General features: G+C 40.1%; 2 protein-coding genes across 6 annotated transcripts in view; one reads left to right on the forward strand and one right to left on the reverse strand.

Moving 5' to 3' along the window:
- Positions 1 to 466: 466 nt before the first annotated feature.
- Positions 467 to 13,647, forward strand: LOC123957244 (AFG3-like protein 2). Of its 4 annotated transcripts, none has more exons than XM_046029909.1 (17): positions 467 to 616; positions 4,817 to 4,907; positions 5,039 to 5,098; positions 5,199 to 5,317; positions 6,427 to 6,576; positions 6,689 to 6,763; positions 7,555 to 7,679; positions 7,766 to 8,039; positions 8,159 to 8,296; positions 8,486 to 8,639; positions 8,730 to 8,837; positions 10,247 to 10,372; positions 10,488 to 10,598; positions 10,837 to 10,952; positions 11,106 to 11,306; positions 11,693 to 11,887; positions 12,293 to 13,647. In XM_046029909.1, exons 1-17 carry the CDS (start codon positions 506 to 508, stop codon positions 12,518 to 12,520), a joined length of 2,382 nt encoding a protein of 793 aa, XP_045885865.1. In that variant the 5' UTR covers positions 467 to 505; the 3' UTR covers positions 12,521 to 13,647. The 4 variants fall into 4 exon arrangements, with proteins under 4 accessions (XP_045885865.1, XP_045885869.1, XP_045885866.1 ...); XM_046029913.1 differs by having other exon boundaries at positions 11,693 to 11,752; positions 12,564 to 13,647; XM_046029910.1 differs by having other exon boundaries at positions 4,820 to 4,907.
- Positions 13,648 to 15,064: 1,417 nt separating this feature from the next.
- dbndd1 (dysbindin domain containing 1) overlaps positions 15,065 to 20,577 on the reverse strand; it is a 29,608-nt gene continuing 24,095 nt past the window's right edge. For both annotated transcript variants that reach the window (XM_046029926.1, XM_046029927.1), the window contains exon 4: positions 15,065 to 16,505. In XM_046029926.1, coding sequence (XP_045885882.1) covers positions 16,351 to 16,505 — 155 coding nt within the window. In that variant the 3' untranslated portion in view covers positions 15,065 to 16,350. The remainder of the gene's footprint in view (positions 16,506 to 20,577) is intronic.

A 20,577-nucleotide genomic window follows, 5' to 3' on the forward strand; every position in this document is an offset into this window, starting at 1 on the left:
ATGTAAATGAATTAGCTTTCCTCACGGGTGGTAACGCTCATTTATGCTAAGAAAAGGGGTGAATGCAAATCTCGGCAGGTAGCCTTTAACATCTATTCTGCCGAATTATGCATCCGCCTATCAATAAGGTGCTTTTCAGACACTTTGCTGTGCACATTGATGAAACGCAGTTATCGCCGCATATTTACGCTGAATGTCAAGGAATGCTTCTTCTGCTAAGTGTAATACAATATTAACTACTCTAAACGTTCATAAAATATATACTTCGAATCATTTATCACCATTGATGATCCCCACAAAGGATATTATAGCTTTAAAAGGAGTATTTGGAGGAGCGTCCAATTCTCGGCGTAACACAACCCAGACAGCCCCAAGTTGCCCCCACACTGTGCTTTTGTAATCGAAATCTCGCGAGACATCGGGTCTTTTTTGATATCAGGGGCACTTCACTTGTTGATGACTCGGATACCAGTCCGATGAAGCGGAGACAAAAGTAACTGACACCATGGGGCTGCTCTCTGTGAGTGTCGGGCACTTTCGGAACCGGGTTCGGATGTGGAGTCGAGATTTATCCAAAATTTCAGCAACTTTCCACTACAGTTGCGCGCTCGCGGTGGTAAGATGACATTGTTTATGTTCTTCTTTATTATGCAAGCTCGCTACAGTTCTCTCAGAATAGTTGCATGCAAATGTGTTCTTTTACAACAGCTACTTGCAGATGCGTCGGATAACAGTGTGTTGCAAGAGCTGGAGCCCTGTGTGACTGTAAGCTATTCCAGGTCTGTCGTGGGAAAGAACACACTGTTCCTCCGTTATAGCCAGCAGCCCCCTAAAACCTCTAAACAAACAAACTGCTGCACTGTTTATATGTCATCATTCCTCAGTTGCTTTTCTCTCACGATATTTCCGTTTGAAGTTGGTTTCCTCAGTTTCAGAATGTTTTGTTTGAGGGGGGCGTGTCTCGGTCAGTGTTGTAAATTCTTATTCATTTATTCAGTTTTACTTTTTTAATAATAGGTTCAGCAAATGTTACATGGTTCAAGTTATTGAAATACTTTTTATTAAAAAAATGTGAGAGTTGGCGTCTAGAAGTAGTGAACTTTTTGAATTGGAGTTTGAATTTCTCATTGACATAATGGAGGTTCTCTGACTGGGAAGGGGTATCTTATCTGTGATATTTTGCCCGGTCATTAGGTCTACCAGATAAAGAGCTGCACTTCAACATTGATCATGAGTTCCAAACCATGTTTTCTTAATAAAAATGTATTTGAGATTGACTGTTGATGTCACATGAGGGATATTTTTCTATTGGAGGATGACACTTGTTCCTTTGAAATAAAATAATAGTATAGTTGTTTATTCCTTGTAAATATTCCTGTAATTCTTGTAGGATTTTTTTTTCTTTCTGATGGACTGCATGGTCAGTACAGCCCAACAGATACAGGCTGATATTAGCAGTCGATATTGGGTTATTACAGATATGTTGGTATTGGTGTCTGTGTGAGCAGGTATGGGCAAATTGAAATTGAAAAGATTTATTGCCTATATTTTAATGTCTTTGTTTTACTTCATGTTTTTTCAATTAAATTATATGTTTTTATTCATAGTTAAATTTTAAAAACATATAATGTACTGTTGAATCAGAATCAGCTTTATTGCCAGGTAAATGTACACATACAAGGAATTTCCCTCTGGATTGTACATTGCTCATGATGTGCTTACTCATACAAAAATACAAAATCACAATAATAAATATAGCCGCAAGTGGCGATTCGCGATTTTTTCCCAATACCGCTACGCGGTATGAACCCTAAAAATAAAATAAAATCAGACAGACTTCAGTGTAGACAACACAATATACACACTATGAATAAAAACAATATAGACATATTGATAAATAGTGCAGTGAGCAGAGTGCAATAGATGCAGGAGTATGTACATGTCGGAGGTGGATGTGATATACAGGTACATATACGTGCATACATGTACGCATGTACACAGTGCAATGAAGCATAGTGCAAAGGATGCTGGAATAAATAAGTATAAGTAATTTGTGCAGGAGTAATGACTTGAGGTAGGTGGATTAGGTATACAGTATCTATAATATGACAATATAACAGTATGAACAGCACTGAAATAGAGAATGGTGAATAAATAATAAAGCTTGCTAGTAAACAGGTGGCTGATTAGAGGCAGAGTTACTGGGTTATTGCACAAGAATTGTTCCTAACACCGTGAATCAGAAATCAGCTGTTCATCAGAGTGATGGCTTGTGGCAAGAAACTGTTCCTAAGTCTGTTGGTTTTGGCGTACAGCGCCTACCAGAGGGGAGAAGCTGGAACAGATTGTGTCCAGGGTGAGATGGATCTGCAGTTTCCTGCCTGTTTCCTGCCTCTGGAAATGTATAAGTCCTGAATGGAGGGCAGGTTGGCACCGATGATCTTTTCTGCAGTCCTGACTGTCCGTTGTAGTCTGCTCCTGTCCTTTTTGGTGGCAGATCCAAACCAGACAGTGATGGACGTGCAGAAGACAGACTGGATGATAGGTGTGTAAAAGTGGATCAGCAGCTCCTTAGGCAGGTTGATCTTCTTGAGCTGACACAGGAAGTACATCCTCTGCTGGGCTTTCTTGATGATGGTGTCCGAGTTGGGCTCCTACTTCAGGTCCTGGGATATAGTGGATTCCAGAAACCTGAAGGATTCCACAGCAGACACAGGGCTGTTGAGTATGGTGATGAGGGACATAGTTGGGTTGCTCCTCCTGAAGTCCACGATCATCTCCACAGTTTTGAGCGTGTTAAGCTCCAGGTTGTTGTTCTGGCCGCACCAGAGAGCCAGCTGATCAACCTCCCGTCTTTAGGCCGACTCGTCACCGTCCCACATGAGGCCGATGACCGTTGTGTCGTCATCAAACTTCAGGAGTTGGACAGATGGGTCTCCGGAGGTGCAGTCGTTGGTGTAGAGGCAGAAGAGCAGTGGGGAGAGCACACACCCCTGGGGGGCACCAGTGCTAATAGTCCTGGTGCTGGATGTGATGTTTCCCAGTCTCACCTGCTGACTTCTGTCAGTCAGTAAGTTTGTGATCCACTGACAGGTGGAGGCTGGCACAGTGAGCTGGGTGAGTTTGGTGCTGAGGATGTCCGGGATGATGATGTTGAACGCCAAGCTGAAGTCCACGAACAGGATCCTTGCATATGTCCCTGGAGAGTCGAGGTGTTGCAGGATGTAATGCAGTCCCAAGTTGACTGCATCATCCACTGACCTGTTAGCGCTGTAGGCAAACTGCAGGGGCTCCAGCAAGGGGTCTGTAATGTCCTTCAGGTGGGCCAACACCAGTCTTTCAGTGGACTTCATGACCACAGATGTCAGAGCGACAAGCCTGTAGTCATTTGTGGAGCATTTGAAGCAGAAGGGAACTTCACACAGCTCAAGTGATCTGTTGAAGATCTGTGTGAAGACGGGGGCCATCATTTTCAGGCAGGATGGAGACACACTGTCGGGGCCAGGAGCCTTCCTGATCTTCTGCCTTTGGAAGAGGTGGCTCACGTCCTCTTCACAGATCTTGAGTGCTGGTGAGGGGTCAGAGAGGGGGTTGGCAGTGTGTCAGAGGGGGAAGGTGACTGTTTGAAGATGGTGTTGGAGCGGGGGAGAGGTGTGACTGTGGGCTTTTCAAGCCTGCAATAAAAGCCATTCAGCTCGTCTGCCAGTTGTTGAGTACCAGCAGTGTTGGGGGATGGTGTCCAGTAGTTGGCCTCTCCACACTGACGCAGGGTCGTTGGCTGCAAAGCTGTTATTTAGCTTTTCAGTGTAGCATCTCTTTGCTGCTTTGACCTCGTTAGTCAGAGTGTTCCTGGCCTGGTTGTACTGGACTCTGTTCCGACTTCTGATTGGCCTGACGAAGCTGCCTGGGTTTCGCTGTGAACCAGGGTTTTTGGTTGTAGGTTTTAGTCTACACACACATGTCCTCACAAAAACTGATGTAAGATGTCACAGTGTCAGTTAGTTCATCCAGGTCAGTGGCTGCAGCCTCAAAAACACTCCAGTCACTGCAGTCAAAGCAGGCCTGTAACTCCATCTTTGACTCATTGTTCCATCTTTTCACAGTCTGTACAACAGGTTTAGCAGATTTCAGTTGCTGCCTGTATGTTAAGATCAAGATCAACCAGACAGTGATCAGAGAGTCCCAAGGCTGCATGGGGAACAGAGCGATAGGTGTCCTTTAATGTAGTGTAGCAATGGTCCAGTGTGTTAGTGTCCCTGGTGGGACACTTAATATGCTGTCTGTCTTTTGGGAGTTCGTGGCTGAGGTTTGCTCTGTTAAAGTCCCCAAGAACAATGAGCAGGGAGTCTGGATGTTTTTTCTCCACGTTAGTTATCTGGTCGGCCAGGTGTAGTAACGCCTCACTAACACAGGCCTGAGGTGGAATGTAATTTTATTTACTCTTATTGGCTTCTAATATAGGTGACAGATAAATAAGTTAACACCATGTGAGTTTTCTAGCAAATGTTCAGTGTCTGACATGACATGACACAGGTCATAATGAGATTTCAGTAATCCTGTTGTTTGGAAAAAAACAGACAGATTTCTCATATGAACATGACAGTTATTCTCCATGACTGATTCATAACAGCTGCAGATACCATGGGACTGTTCATCATCATGTTTCCTGTCTACCGTTTTAGAAGAGGTGCAACAACATCTATTACACATAGCATGTTGAATTAATGCCTTTCTGCTGTATTTTTGTTTTCCACATGTCTTTATAGGGCCCTGCCTTCACTGCTAACATATTCATCATACAGTATCTTTATTTCAGAAGACGTCACTGATCCAAAGAAGATGTGGAAGATTATATCAACACAGTTTCCCACTCACTCGATTACTTAGTTCAAACAAACCACCGAGAGGTAGTGTACCTCTTAATGCTCTTATACTATGTAATGTAGCAAAATGAGCGAACACACAATGACTTAATCTTTCTAGGGTCAATGTGAGCCATTTGTACTTAATCCTTTTGTTGTGTGTGTAACTGGTTTAGGTTTTGAAAAGGATTTCCCGAAGAGTGAAGAAAGCGCTGGCGTCAACAAATCAGCTGAAGGTGAGGAGTCATCCTCTCAAGCAGCATTTGTATACTACCTATAGTATCTTCTGCTCTAAGATCTTCTGAAGTGTATGACTAACTTTCTGTTACTGTTCAGATGAAAATACCAAAGAGCGAGAATCTGTTGTAAGTAAAGGGAGGGACAGAAACGATGATGGAGATGAAAGACGAAGAGGAGGAAAAAAGGAAGAATCACACTGGTGGACACGCTTTCAGGTGCGAATCATGGCCAGAATTCTAATGAACTGTTATTCCTACAGGTTGTTTATGCATGTCATTAAAATGCACTACACACACAAATGCTAGTAACTTGGAATATATTTACTAAAATGCTGGAATAAGACAATTTTTAAGGTAAATTCTAAGCTTGGTTTGACTCATTTTTTATAATTTTCATAATTTGGCAGTCACATAAATGACTATTCAGGTCTATAATACTAAAATAATATATACTAATAATAGTAACCTTATAGAATGATGTAGTTATAGTAGATGGTAGCTAGTTAGTGTCGTTAGCTCTGTCGGAGTACGACTTCATATTTATATAAAAACCGGACAAAACTGGACATTACTTGGAGAAAAGAAAGCAAGGAGGTTGAACTACCTGGTGAGTTCAGAAAACATGTGTCTGTAACTTTATTCATTATATCATTATCATTGATATCATTATCATTAATTATATCATTGTACTTTACTGTGACCAAGTTAGCATAGCATAGCCCTGATTGATCCAAACTCCATTCAGAAAACAAACATTTTAGAAGTTTTTGTCCTGCTGTCTTGCTGGCAGACCTGACAAATCATGAATTCATATGTTTAACAAATCTGCATCATGTTGTAGTTATTTTGGTATCAGTTTAATCCGTTTATTGCTATTTAATCACAGCAAAATGTTTACTTCATACAGTTGTAGTAATGGCGAGTTGTGTTTATTCACGTTATCGCGTTAAAATCGCCTTCTCACGTTGTGTGTGAACACTTGCAGCGAATGTACTCACTTGAGGAAAGCGTTGCGAGGCGAAAATTCGCCTTTGGTCTGAATGCCGCATTACCAAAATGTTTGTTGATGCTGTATATTTATGTTAGAAAATAAATTTAAGCTCATATATTGCTGTCAGACCTTTTAAAACCTTCAGATGTTGAAATATTTTCCTTAAAACATATAGTACTTTACTAATAACACTGGAGATCCTAGTTGTTGTGAGAGGCACCATAATGCAGCTGCAGGGTGGGAAGAATGGCTTGTTTTTCACTGGCATTCTGACACCGTCTCTTCTTTAATCAGTTGGTCTCCTCTCCCTTACAACATTTCTTTTATCTAACAGGATGAATTCCCTTTGGATGAAAAAGCACTTCGCAACCTTGGAATTGGTGCAGCAGGCATGACCACAGCTTTTTTGTACTTTTACTTCCGAGAGACAGGGGTCCAGATCTCCTGGAAGGACTTTGTGCATCACTACTTGAGCAGAGGCTTAGTAAGAGGCAGAGAGAGTTTCAGTTTTGGTATCTTCTGAACGAGGGCATTTTTATCTGCATGTTTGTTTCTGCAGTCATATAAACAAATTGGTTACTGTGCTCTCTACACAGGTGGATCACCTGGAAGTTGTCAATAAACAGTATGTCAAAGTAATTCCTGCCCACGGAGTGGAAACATCAGAAGTGGTTAGTTGCATGAAAATGCTTTTTTGTCACTTTGTTGGTGAGTCATAGGTTCTAATAATGATTTAGTTTCACTGTGTTCATGGCCTCACAGCCTGCAGTCTTTTATGTACACTTGCTGTCTAATTCATGAATGTGCATGATTGATTTGCCGCCGTGTAGCAAAGTTAATAAAACTGATCATCATGAATATGTATGAATAGTACTAATATATGTATATGTCGCTCACACACACACACAAACGATATAGATTAAAATGACCCTATGTAACTTGCTGAACAGCAGCCGCTGTGACCAAAAGTGGAAATGATGGTTAATTTTGAAATGTAGTTTAACAGTAAAACAAGTAGAAAAGACAAAATAATTTTAATGCCCTCTTACTAGGTTTGACCTAAACTTTCATTCGAGACTGACAGCTTAGCAAAATCCATGCCAATCCAATCCACTGATTAGGTCCATGAGATATGGTTGAAAATGCTAGTAAAAAATGAGTTAAGATTATTTGGTCAAACTACAATTTCCAAGGTCAAAAATGACTTTTCAGGCCCAAGAGTTTGCTAATATTTGCTACCATAAGCTACTGGGCCAAGTAAGACTGTAGCAGCAAAACCTCAGAGTGCATTGAAAGTAGCAATGGTGCGATTTATTGCTTATTTTCATTTGTAAGAGGAAGAATTGACCTCTTCCTTGTTATTTCTTTTTAAAATGTAATATAGTCTTGCTTTGGATTTAAAGTGTATACACACATATACTCTGTACTGCATGTTATGTTTTCTGTTTTTTGTATGTTTCAGAGCTATTTGTGGTTCAACATTGGCAGTGTCGACTCATTTGAGCACAACCTGGAGATGGCACAGCAAGAGATGGGTCTGGAGTCCCCACAGAAAGTACCTGTATTATATAGCAGTGAAAGCGATGGGTGAGAATTGATCGGAACTTTCATATTGAAGTGACTTTTATGCATGTTGGATGTTCCTAATTGAGCTTCTTTGTCTTTCCCCACAGTACACTTCTTTTGAACATCTTCCCAACCTTACTGCTGGCTGGATTTTTGCTTTTTGCCACTCGGCAGGGACCAATGGCGGGAGGTCGTGGAGGTAGGGGGCAAGGAAACCCCTTTAGCATGAGTGAATCCAAAGCAAAGATTATAAAAGACAACATTAGCGTGCGATTCAAGGACGTTGCAGGCTGCGAGGAGGCCAAACTGGAGATTTTGGAGTTTGTCAACTTCCTGAAGAACCCACGGCAGTATCAGGACCTAGGAGCCAAGATCCCAAAGGTGTGCCATACTGGATATAATAAAGGATTGTGGCATAGGGTCGGGCAGTGAGGGTGACGAGTATGGGCTAAAAAAACTAACTCTTAAAGTGATACTTTTCGCCACCGTTTCATTTTCAGGGTGCAGTTTTATCGGGTCCACCTGGTACTGGCAAGACTTTGCTAGCTAAGGCCACTGCAGGAGAGGCCAACGTCCCCTTCATTACCGTCAGTGGCTCAGAGTTCCAAGAAATGTTTGTTGGCGTGGGGCCAGCTAGGGTCAGTACTGGGCTAAATGTTGAATGTGTGAACACAGTAATTTGTTATATCAAAGATACAAACACAGAGGACAATCTACAGTACCTTATCTTTCCTCTCTCTATTTGAATTATACCACTGTAGGAAATTATGCTAACTACAGCAGTAATGAATACTGATTTATACATCTCTTTGCCCTGTCCATATAAGATAAGGCATATGTTTGCCACAGCGCGAAAAAATGCCCCCTGCATCCTTTTCATTGACGAGATTGACGCAGTTGGCAGGAAGAGAGGCAAAGGGAACTTTGGCAACCAGAGCGAGCAGGAAAACACCCTCAACCAGTTGCTTGTGGAAATGGATGGTAAGTATTTGTGTCATCTATCTGTATGTGTTTGAGCCTTTCGCCCTTTCCTGGTGCAATATTTCACAAGATGCTGTTTGTCATTTACAGGGTTCAACAGTAGCACTAACGTGGTCATTTTAGCTGGTACCAATCGAGCGGATATCCTGGATCCAGCTTTGATGAGGCCTGGGCGCTTTGATCGACATATATACATAGGTAATGTATAGCACTGGTCTGAGGTCTGCCCCAAGCTGTCTTCTCTCAAGCTTTATAATTCCCTGCTCTCACCGGGATGCCTGAGAACAGGTTTCAATTAATGACATTTATCTTATGCACGCTCTAAATCTTTTCTCTATGTCATCATTTATCACTGTCAACGTTGTCTAGTTTGTTTTGTTAAGGTACCAGTTAAGGTGCTAATCATGACCTTACTGACACTTGTATCTTGTACTTACTGTATAGTTCCCATACAAATTAGCTTCAAGCTTAATAGACTTACTTCTGTTCTTTATTTGCGCCTGTACACTTGTTATGTCATTAAAAGCATGTGTTGCGCGCTGTGAGCTTTTATCTTTGCGGTTAAAATGGTTTATCTTTTTCTGCCTGCTAAGATCTAATTTATTATACACCAGCTGTGCTGGACAATGGTGGGCAGGGCAGTTTTCTCTCTGACAAAAAAAGTGGGTCAAAATGAGAGAGCTGGCTTTCTATAAAAGAGGGATTAGATGACTGGAGGCCAACATGAGGGATGGGACACTGTTTTCTGTCCTTTAATCTTTCTGTTGTTACATGTGAACAGTATTGGTCAGATAACGTTGCTTAAAAACATTACAAATTAATGTCTGATCAGTAATTAGTGTCATAACTTGTTGCATTTTTATGAACATTAAACAAAAATAAATGTGGCTCAAACCTGCATGAATAATGCATTGTGTTAAAGTTTTCTAATTATGCCAAAAGGCTCCTTCTAATGCTCCTTCACGCACTCAGCTACGTTTGTGTCACTCTTAGCTGTCAGCTTAAGAACAGACCTTCAGATAAAAGCTCCAGAATATTCACATTTTTAAGAGGCTGTCTTCAAGATGATTGGGATTTTATCTTGTGACTATGCCCATGAAAACACTTCTCCCCTTGTAAGTGTTAATGCTGCTGTACGGGGGAGTCTTTCAATGTTGACTTTACTGCCTAGTTTGATGCACAGCACTACAAAATAAATGTCACATTACAGTTGGTGGCACCAGCATTTCTAATTTGACTTTTTTTAGCTTACGTCCTTTTATATTCTCTTTTATGCTGCTGTTATTTGACTTGAAGTAATCCAAAGTGTGTAGACAGCCATGGTGTCTATAGCTATGTGGTGGCTGTTAATCATTTGTCAGTAGCATCTTGAAAATTAGCTGTATGACATGGACTCCTGTAATGCAGGTGCTGAATGAGCTTCTCATGATGTTCAGAAGCTGAGTCAACACACTGATGTATTGTATACACTCTGGTAAAGTTGGAGGCATTATCAACATTCATTTCATGACTTTAGTTCTGCTACTTCTTCTTATCATTCTTTTGTTTTAAAAAGAGGATGTCCTGAAATTAATCCTAAAATTCACAATATTTTCTTTTTTCCACAGGCCCACCAGATATTAAAGGCAGGGCATCCATCTTTAAGGTGCACTTAAGACCTCTGAAGTTGGACTCCAGTATAGAAGTAGACAGTTTAGCCAGGAAGCTAGCTGCGCTAACCCCAGGTTTTACTGGTAAGGACAAGAGATCTGTGTCCATGTCCGTGTGTGTGCAAACAGCCCAGTCTCTGGATTGATCTAAAAAGTTAATACAGTTGTGTCTTACTGTTGTGCCTCTTGTGTGTTGCAGGGGCTGATATTGCTAATGTGTGTAATGAAGCTGCGCTAATAGCTGCACGTCACCTCAACCGGCATATCAGTACTAAGCACTTTGAGCAGGCAGTCGATAGAGTTATCGGAGGTAAGTTAACAACCACATTTATGATTCACTTGATATTATGACAGTATTTACCTTAATAAAGTTGGTCAGTAATAAAAGCAATGGCCTTAAAGTGATGAGATTTGCAATACATTTCTGTAGTATAAAGTTTTGATCAATTATACTACTGCATGCTTGTAGGACACATCAACCCTAAACCCACCTATTGCTTGTACAACAACAGTTGTACAGTTTGGTAAGACATCCACCTTGCTCTCAGGTTTGGAAAAGAAGACTCAGGTACTGCAGCTTCCAGAGAAGACTACTGTGGCGTATCATGAGGCTGGGCATGCTGTGACGGGCTGGTTCCTAGAACATGCAGACCCTCTGCTTAAGGTACTCAGACCACTTCTTTTCTCTCGTACTGCTGCATGACTGAATTCCTCTGCAGCCCTTGAATAATTTGTTTTTACCTTGTACAATCACATTAAGTTTCACCACATGTGTATAATAACAATTCATTTGGTTGATTATAATGTACTCCCTAAGGTGTCCATTGTTCCCAGAGGGAAAGGTTTGGGTTATGTGCAGTATCTGCCTAAAGAACAGTGCCTGTTCACCAGGGAGCAGCTATTTGACAGAATGTGCATGATGCTGGGAGGTCGAGTGGCAGAGCAGGTTTTCTTTCGCCGAATCACCACGGGGGCGCAGGATGACCTCAGGAAAGTCACACAGTCTGCCTATGCACAGGTAATCACAACATTTTGCACAAAAAAAAAGATAAGATATACTTTATTGTCCCCGAAGGGAAATTTGTTTTGGGCTCTGTCCGTTCTGCAGCTTTACAAGACAACACAAAATGCAGAAATAAAGCATCTCTCAACACATATTTTCATCCAAAACAACACATACTGTCATATACATTAGACAGTTATCTATATAGTAGCACATTGACTCCTACTTCCAATGCCAGTTCTGATTGAACAACCCTGTCGGAAGATGTCACTTGAACACATCTGGTTCGTCAGAGAATCATGGTATAACCAAACCTAAGCAACATAAGAAGTGGTTGGTTTGAAGTGAAGCAACACTGTTTGTCATTTGACTTACGGTGGTCATTTCTCTTCACATTTTAGGTTGTACAGTTTGGTATGAACGAGCCGGTGGGTCAGCTGTCCTTTGACCTCCCCAAGCAGGTTGACGTAGTAACTGAGAAACCCTTCGGTGAACCTACAGCCCAGCTTATAGATCAGGAGGTCCGCTTGCTTATAGATGCGGCCTTCCAACGAACACTTCAGCTTGTCACCGATAAGAAGGAAATGGTGGAGAAGGTGAGAACTGTCATCACTGTCCAGAGATTAGATTAGAAAGACGAAAAGGATGGAGAGAAGTAAAGATGAAGAATCTTGTACTCCAAAGCAGATCACTGAACAGTGTGATGCAGCAACTGATAGCTCATTTGTGCTTTAAATTAGCGTTTTCAAAAACTGGTTGGAAGAATTGTGATGAAGATAGCTAACTGTAACTATCTTTATTTAATAATGAATAAATACAACTGCTATTTGATGTAACTACTACAGCTATTACTGTTGCTCCACAGCCTGTTTTGTGTTGCGAAAGGAAAATCTGTTCATTATGTCTGCGATCAGTAGCACATTTTTATTGATGTTGAAGTTAGCATTTTAGCAATTAAGTCATTAAAATTCTTGTTGTTTACTATTGGTCATGTGTTGCAGGTGGCAAAACGTCTTCTAGAAAAGGAGATTCTAGACAAGGCTGACATGGTGGAGCTGCTAGGAACTCGTCCCTGTCAAGAGAAGTCATCATATGAGGAGTTTGTTGAAGGGCTTGGGGAATTTGAGGAGGACACCTCTCTACCTGAAGGGCTAAAGAACTGGGACAAGAATAAAGGGGATGAAAAACAGTCTCAGAGTCGGCAAAACAAATCAGCCCTTTACCTGTAGGTGGGCACGCAGCCCCAAAACAAATATTCCGCTGGATTCAGGTGAATATTTCTCAATGTCAGCACCATCTGGTCCAGACTGCAGCCTGTCAGGGCTCTTAAAAAAAACTTGTTCACCTCAAGGACAGCTGCCAAGGGATGGATGGTGATGTGTTGCACAGGTCTTAAATGGCCTAGAATATGCAATTTGTAATTTTGTATTTATATTCCAGCGGGAATGGCAAAAAAGTACTCCTCATTTTAATGTTAGGGCAATTTAACGTCACTAAGCTTCTGTGAAGAGTGCAGTTTGTGGCTTACACTTCACTGGAGGTGCCTTCTACACCGTTTCTTCCACGCTGTGTCCTACAGTGCAATGACACTGACAAACATACCACAGAATAATCTGTAGTCACAGTCAGGAAAGTTATTAAGCTAAATTAAAGTTACAAAAATCAAATGAAATATGCTTTTTAAAATTCAAAATCAGTTAACATCATGTGACAGGTACATTGTTTGGGGTGTGTGTTAGACAGTTACACATTGCTGGTATTATACAAGATACATTTTACACTAACGCTCATTGCCCTTATTCAACCTTACTCAATTTCAGTGTAATGTATACTTTCTGTCTGTGGTAGAGATTTCCATAAATCTATAATTCTAATAAGAATTTTTCAACTCTCAACCACCACTTTGTTATGGTGATAGCGAACTATTTTCCCTGAGTGTTTAAACCAGGTTTCTTCTCTTGTTTCTCAGATGTTTAAGATTTCAAAGGTAGTTTTGACTGTCTCAAGTCTTCTTTCACTTCATTGTGCAATGAAGACTTACATTTCTGGGATGTTGTGTCTCACCATAAATACATTAACACATTTTAATCACCATTATAGGCTTCCAGCAGACCCCAACCTTCCTCAACCTGGTATAAATCTGTTTTTAAATTTACTTTGTGCGCATATGACTGATATTATTACAAATGTTATTGGATCACATGTACTGTAGGTTGTTTTCTCCCCCTCAGTGTCTCATAGTAATAAGAGTCAGTATTGATGTTGACATCCATTACTTTAGGTTGATGGTTACTTCTGAAGTGGGAACAACTGAGCTTAGTAAGAATCAAATATAAACTAAGAAAATACTACACCACATTTTGTAATTTTTTTTAAACTCTTCACTCACTCACACTACCTCACAGTGCCTCTTAAAATAACATTATCCTCTGAATGTTTCATCAGAATCAGAATCAGAAGGAGCTTTATTGCCAAGTAGTGTTTTACACATAGGAGAAATTTGCTGTGGTGATAAGGTGCTACACGTAGACAAACATACAGTCAACATAAATAAATGTAGAAATATTCTGTATAAATATGGAATGGAAGACCAACGTTGCAGATATATACATGTGCATTATTCTGGGTCTGTGCCGTGCAGAAGTAACGCAACAGAAGAGAATATTGTGTACATATAAATATATAAACTGACAACATAAAAATATACAACAACAAAGATCAACAATTAACAACAAATATGTGCGACCTGCCAGGTCTGCCCGACACGAGATGAAACAGTAACTCATTCACTGGTCACAGTACTCACACCACACTATTTTTTGTTAATCACATGAATGGACTCCCTGGCATGTGCTTTCTGTGCTTCACTTTAGTTTAATGTGGATAACACAAATGAGTTTTGAGTTTAATTGGCTTTTCCATGGATGTTTTGGGTGGCCTTCTTCATCTTGATATCTTGAAACCCTCCTCCCATATTTATTAACATGAGAACAAATTGCTGTTATACAGGAATTTAGTCATTCTGTCATTTGTGGCTTATTTTTGAATGTTTTTCCTCCATTTGAGCCAAGAAAGCTAAATGTAGCATTCTCATTTCATCTATTTGAGGACCACTACTACAATGTCATCATAATGTTAATAGTGTCTTAATGGTTAAGCCAATAGCTCCTGAGCTGAGTAAACAGGTTTACTATAAAAGAACTGATGTGTGAGCAGTGTGGGCCCTTTTACAATTTTGAATCAGGTTTTTCAGTAAATGGTTTAAGGACCCCTACCAGCACGACACTTGGAACATCTTGGTGTTGAAATCCAGATTTTGAAAAACATTAATTATTGTGATAAATGAGCTGGCTGGTTGTATATCAGTGTGTATGAAACATATTGTGTGCTTGACAATGCGCTGTTCTTGTTTTTGCTTGAATATTTCTTTTTACATTTCAGTGAGGATTTTTGATTTTAGATTGAGATAATTGACAATTTGTGGCTCGCACCGATATAAAACAATTTAATTCCATCAGCCCAGTTTCTCTTTCATGAAAATATAATTTCTTAAAAATTTTAATTCTATTGTTACTGTCTGTGTCTTTTTTAACAGTATTTTCATTACAGCATTTTTGTGCCTGTGTGATGCTGTCAAATAACACTACACTAACACTAAGGAAGATTTGTATACAGTAGTGTAAATTAATGACCATAAAAAACCATGCTCTCCACACAGTACAGAATGGGGCTGCTTTTCTGAAGCGTAATTAATATGACACAATAAAACAAACTTTTTCAAGAGTTATTTATTCTTCTATCATCCCAGTGTCACTTTTGATACATCATGTCACAGCATTCAGAATTATTGGCATAAACACGCTACACGTGAGATAAATAAATCAAGTAATCAGCTATGACCTTTGCTTAGAAAGATGTGATATATTGCATTATCGGTTAAATTCATCTTTTAAAGGATGAATACAAAATTGTTGGCACTTTGTTGTATTTTTGGCATTCGTGCAGAGCTTACTGAAGCCGTCCGGACTATGGTGCAATTCTCCCTTTGTGTTTAACTATTTCAAGTATTCCTCATCAAGTTAACTTTGAAGGACCAACTCTAATTATCTTAGTAGCAGCAACCATGTTTTAAAACATGATAAAAGAAATTGGAAAACATTTAACAAATTGTGAAAGCAAGTTTTTGAGTATGGAAAAGTGTGCATATAGCTTGCTACTTGGTCTCTTTATCTTTTGTGTCATCTGCACCAAATGCCAATAATTCTGGGGAGCACTGTTGATACAATTCAGTGAGAGAAGTGCAACATGTTTCATTTAGGCAATTATAATAGCAACACAAATTCTTCATTAAGATGAAGAAGGTGTGATGGATATAAAGAGCGTGGCCTCACTGATGTCCACTTCCACTGAAGTTACCTTCATTGCAGGAAACAAACAAACAAAAAAAAAAACGTCGCATTTTCAAGCCAACACATTAAGTAAGAGCCTCAGCATGATGTTTTCCTTTGAACAGCACTGTTGATTTATGTTTAAAATCATATCCCGGTAATTCAATGTGAATCCCAATGTCTGAACTTTATGTGCAAGGTCTGCACACGCTGTGGACGCAATTTAGGAACCAATCTCGCTGTCCAGGCTATTTCCCACCCTGAGAGGCTGTAAGAATGGAGATGCTGTTATTATTCTGCTTACCTCATACCCTGTCTGTCATTCAAAAAACAAAGCTTAAAATCATCTGTCAGCCCAGAGTGCATTAAGAACCCCTTGCATGAAAAACACAATGCTTGTGTGTGTCTGTGTGTGTGAGGGAGAGAAAGAAGGAGAGTAGAGGGAGAGAGAAGGACAGTGTGTGTATTGCACATCTCAACATCTGTAGTTAGAGCACAGAGCACTTTGTCCAGAGTTCAACCTGAACTCATCTGTTCAGCACCATGAAATATTATGTGAGTGCACAGTGGCAGATGGGGGCTTCTGGTCCGCGTTGTGTTCCCACTCTGGTTGTGTCCTTCTGGCTCTGGGTTTTCTCTCTCTCTGTCGTCTGGCTGTATCACCTCAGATATCACGGCTGCTTAGGCCTTTCCAGCTTCATTAAGGGCTCTGCGGTGTCTGAGTCGCTGTGGTGTTTTCTCTCCCGTGGGGGCTCCACTTTGCTGCAGCGTGTCCACGAGGGGGAGCGCATGTACCCACCTCTGGGCAGCACAGGCTGGTGGGAACCTGGGAACCAAACACACAACCACTTGTTACCAACAGGAATCCAAAGCGTTGTTATATCATACGAAAACAGACATAAGGAAATCAGTCTGCACACAGGTCATGCTCATGTTTATTGGCATTAGTATACATCACTCTACACCTGACATATGCTAAAAGCATATATACAACTGTCTTCAGAGTTCAGCTGTTAAATGCAGTTGCTGCTTAGTTCCCTCCCAGCCATCCTTTAGTCTATGTAGCATGCCTTCGCACACACATACACATGCCATTTCTAGACGGGCCTCGGAAGAATACTGGGATCACACTGATTACATTTTTAGGGACTCCTATTCTTCTTATTATTATATAATATCCTATAAAATGTGAAAGTGAGATCATGACCAGCTAAAAGGGTCAAAAAACAGTTTGTATCTATTTAGAAGAATCTAAAATGATCTACAAGAAGAATCTTGAAGCATAAAGCTCTTAATATAAACCAGTAAATGTACCATAAATAGTTCAGCAACTCACAACAACTTGGCCATCTTATCTCAATTATCAATAACCTTTTGTTGTTTATTTAAATGTTAGCCATATGAGAACTTTTCTCTTTCAGTTCCTCTTTGTACCACTTGGTGGTAATGTCCAACCTACCAGCAGGACAACAAAGCAACAGCAGAATGACTGATAGAGAGCTGGCAACTCACTCTGCCTTAAACTGTCCATATCAGTCTAATGTTAGGTCTCTTAAGTGAAGGACATACTAAGTACCTGGCTTATATATCTCCCTAAAGTCACATCCATATCCTCACACACATTAAAGAGTGGAGAGAAAAGGGGAGGTAAAAGACATATTGATCTCAGGAGATTGATGGCGTCTCCACTGAATTGTAATGAGAAAGGCAACAACCTCCTCAGCAGCATGAAGGAGTCTGCTGCAGCAAGCATCATGAACACCTGCTGATGACTGCTTATTGTGTCTACATAGCTATATTAATGTGTCTGCGATGTGGACATTCTGCATAATGTGTGAGCATATGTGTGTATGAGGGGTAATTTTCCCATTCCCTGTGTGCATTGTTCCGATTTCTGGTCACTTGTTTTTGTCCTGACATTTAATTGAAAGACTCATGAACATGAATTCACGGAAATAATTGAAAACATACATAGATTTTCCCTTGTTCTCCCTCTCGCTGTCTTGCTGTCACACACACATACAGTACCCTGAGCTATGGGATACTGTACTGTATTCCTTCTGTGCTGTTGGCTAATGGCCATTAGATTCTTCAATCAGCATGTTGCTGCATAACTTAATGTTTCTGAAACAATAGACTCCTACAGAAAACCTGTGAAGGCAAAGGGATAACAACTGAGCACCACATTTGTGTTTACTGTATGTGTGTGCATGTACATGCAGAGCTAGGGACACTACCCTTCTCTTTCAACCAATTTAAGGGAAACAACACTCATTTCTTTTGTGCATGCTAATTCTAGCACAGCCCAATCAGTGTTTGTGCACTGGAACAAGTCTTTAAAAGCCTGGAGCAACCCCAAAGGCTGTGAGTTAAGTTGGCATTTTACCTTTTACATCAAAGGAGCTTTTATGGATGGTCCATAAAATATGGTATTGTGCTCCTACAAGATAAATCACCACAGAATAACTCAAGACAGAAAGCTGCTGCTTCACTGCCACCCTATGGGCTAAAACCTTAACATGCTTCACTTCTGGCTATACCCTTAGCAATAACATCACTACAGGAGTTGTGTCTTTTATATCAGATTGGAAACAAAATACAATGGACCATCTCATCTCTGATTACAATGTGGCCCCTTGTAATTTTGCTGGTTCCTGTTGTAGAGTAGTTTTTCCAGTCAAATCTTTCTGTCCCCCAACGCAAACACCAAATATAAACTGTCAAAGGATTTGAGAATGATACTGTATATTACATGTGTAGTTAGCAAACCATGAATGGAAAATGAGTTTCTGTTCCCTATTTTCGGCATCACTTCATCCCTTCACATGTCTACTTAAGAAATCCTTGGCCAAATCCTTAATACCTAAAAACACAACTCCCATTACTTGAACATGACGGAAATAAACCAGGCAGAAACACAATAGGTGATATTCTGCACTGTCATCAGTTAACAATGCTGTTACTGCTCCAACGACAAAGAATAGAAGGGCAGAGCTACGTATGTGGTAGTTTTTCCAGGGATGTGGGTAAACTTTATGGTTCATCAAGCTCATTTCAGTGGGGGACAAAGAGCAAACCTACTGGACAAAGTCAGCCTTTTGTTCTGTGCCTTCTAGAAAGAGAGGATTGATGAAACACTAATTACTGTATGTTCTCGGCTCGCTGGGTTCTAGCTATATATAGCTAAGTATAACTGATCATGTTTACTACTTTTGGTTGAACTGTCCCTGAACGAATGTTAATCTGAATTAGGCTTTAATTTGCCAAGTAGCAGAAAGTGAAAGGAGGGGTGCACAGGAATGGACAAAGGAAACATGGTAAAGACAGACAGCAGAGTAAACAAAAACAACAAGAAACAAGCATCTATAAATAATGTGCTAGTGTAGTTACTCAGATTATGTTAACTGTTTAAATGGATCTGAAGCACCAGGCCTTGTTTCCAGCAGGGAAAAGTGAATTATTCAGCAACCTACATTTAGCATGAACTCACTCACCCATCGCCTCTCCTCTCTTCACTGTGCTTCCTTTAACCTCTCCTTCAACTCCTACATGGCCCCAAAACACTGGCACACACTCAGCAGTTTCCCAGAGCATGGTCTACTGCTCCTCACAGCACAGCTCAATACTACCACATTTGCAATGCAAACTCTGACACAAGTTAATTCAATTGCAGTCCATAAACCAACTTTTGTTCATTACACTACCTTTATTACAATTTAGTTTGCAATATGTTGCTATTTTGGTTTCAGCAGGGTTGTTCAAGACTTAAAAAAATATATATAAAATTGCCTTGCATGAAATTATAGGGCTGAATAATGAGGTAGGTTTTATTGAATCCAGATGAAACAGAACAGCTGGTCCTCACATATGAGATTTGTGCAATGAGTCGCTGTTAGGATAAACCCCCACTGTCATTGTCTGCACAGCATCTGCTTGGGACAATAGAATGTTTGTTGATGTATGAAATATGTATTTTTACTGTTTTAGATAATCTAAAATAAAGTTGTACAATTAAAAATGTATTTTTATAATGAGAATGCTTGAATTTTCAAATGACAAAGTGATATTTGATAGGGCAACAACTCTGTATGGTGGAAAACAAATCAAGCATGAATATCCTCTTGTTTTCCTGCATAATATATCAAATGTTGTTTCATGGACACTTTTATCCAAAATGACTTACAGCACCACATTTCCATGCAAGTGCTTGCACATTCAGCCCCAGTGGTGTTCAAACCACACTGAGCCTGGCAGTCTTAGGCAGCGTTCACTAACATTTGCCACCTGTCTAATTCACGTTGTGTATGCCCTACCTGCTGAACTACACATTTTCAAATAAAATGTTTCATGTCTTTTGTGATCTTATGTGATTTTCTGTAAATCTTACAGCCATGGCCATACAAGCAAAACAGTTTCTCTACAGTATCTGCCTGCAGACTTTACAAAAATCGTTTACAGCAATCTTAGTGGCTTCATCAATCTGGGATTAGACATGGAGAGAAAGAAAGAGATAGACAGAGAGATTGGAAATGATAGATAGAGAGGCAAGCTAAGAGAGTGAGGATGTGGGAGAGGAAGAGTGTGTTTGTGGTGTGAGACAAAACAGCTCACAAGTTGAAGTGAGAGACTTACACACAATTCAAAAATAATACATCTTTTGTCGGAAGGTTAATGACTTTCAATAAGAAAGAAATGTTCTCAGATGGCTGGTCTATTTTTATGTGGGATTTTTGCAAGTAAAAATACTGGCGTGAATGACACTGCTCATTGTGAGGTTATCATTGGCAGTGAAGACAGATCAGTCATCTGAATATGTCATTCTGAGTATGCAAACACTTTATCATTGTTGGAATTTTGTTTCTCACAGATCTGAGGCTGGGAATGAAATTAAATCATTT

Source organism: Micropterus dolomieu, linkage group LG19 (genome assembly GCF_021292245.1).
Source record: "Micropterus dolomieu isolate WLL.071019.BEF.003 ecotype Adirondacks linkage group LG19, ASM2129224v1, whole genome shotgun sequence".
Taxonomy (NCBI): Eukaryota; Metazoa; Chordata; class Actinopteri; order Centrarchiformes; family Centrarchidae; genus Micropterus; species Micropterus dolomieu.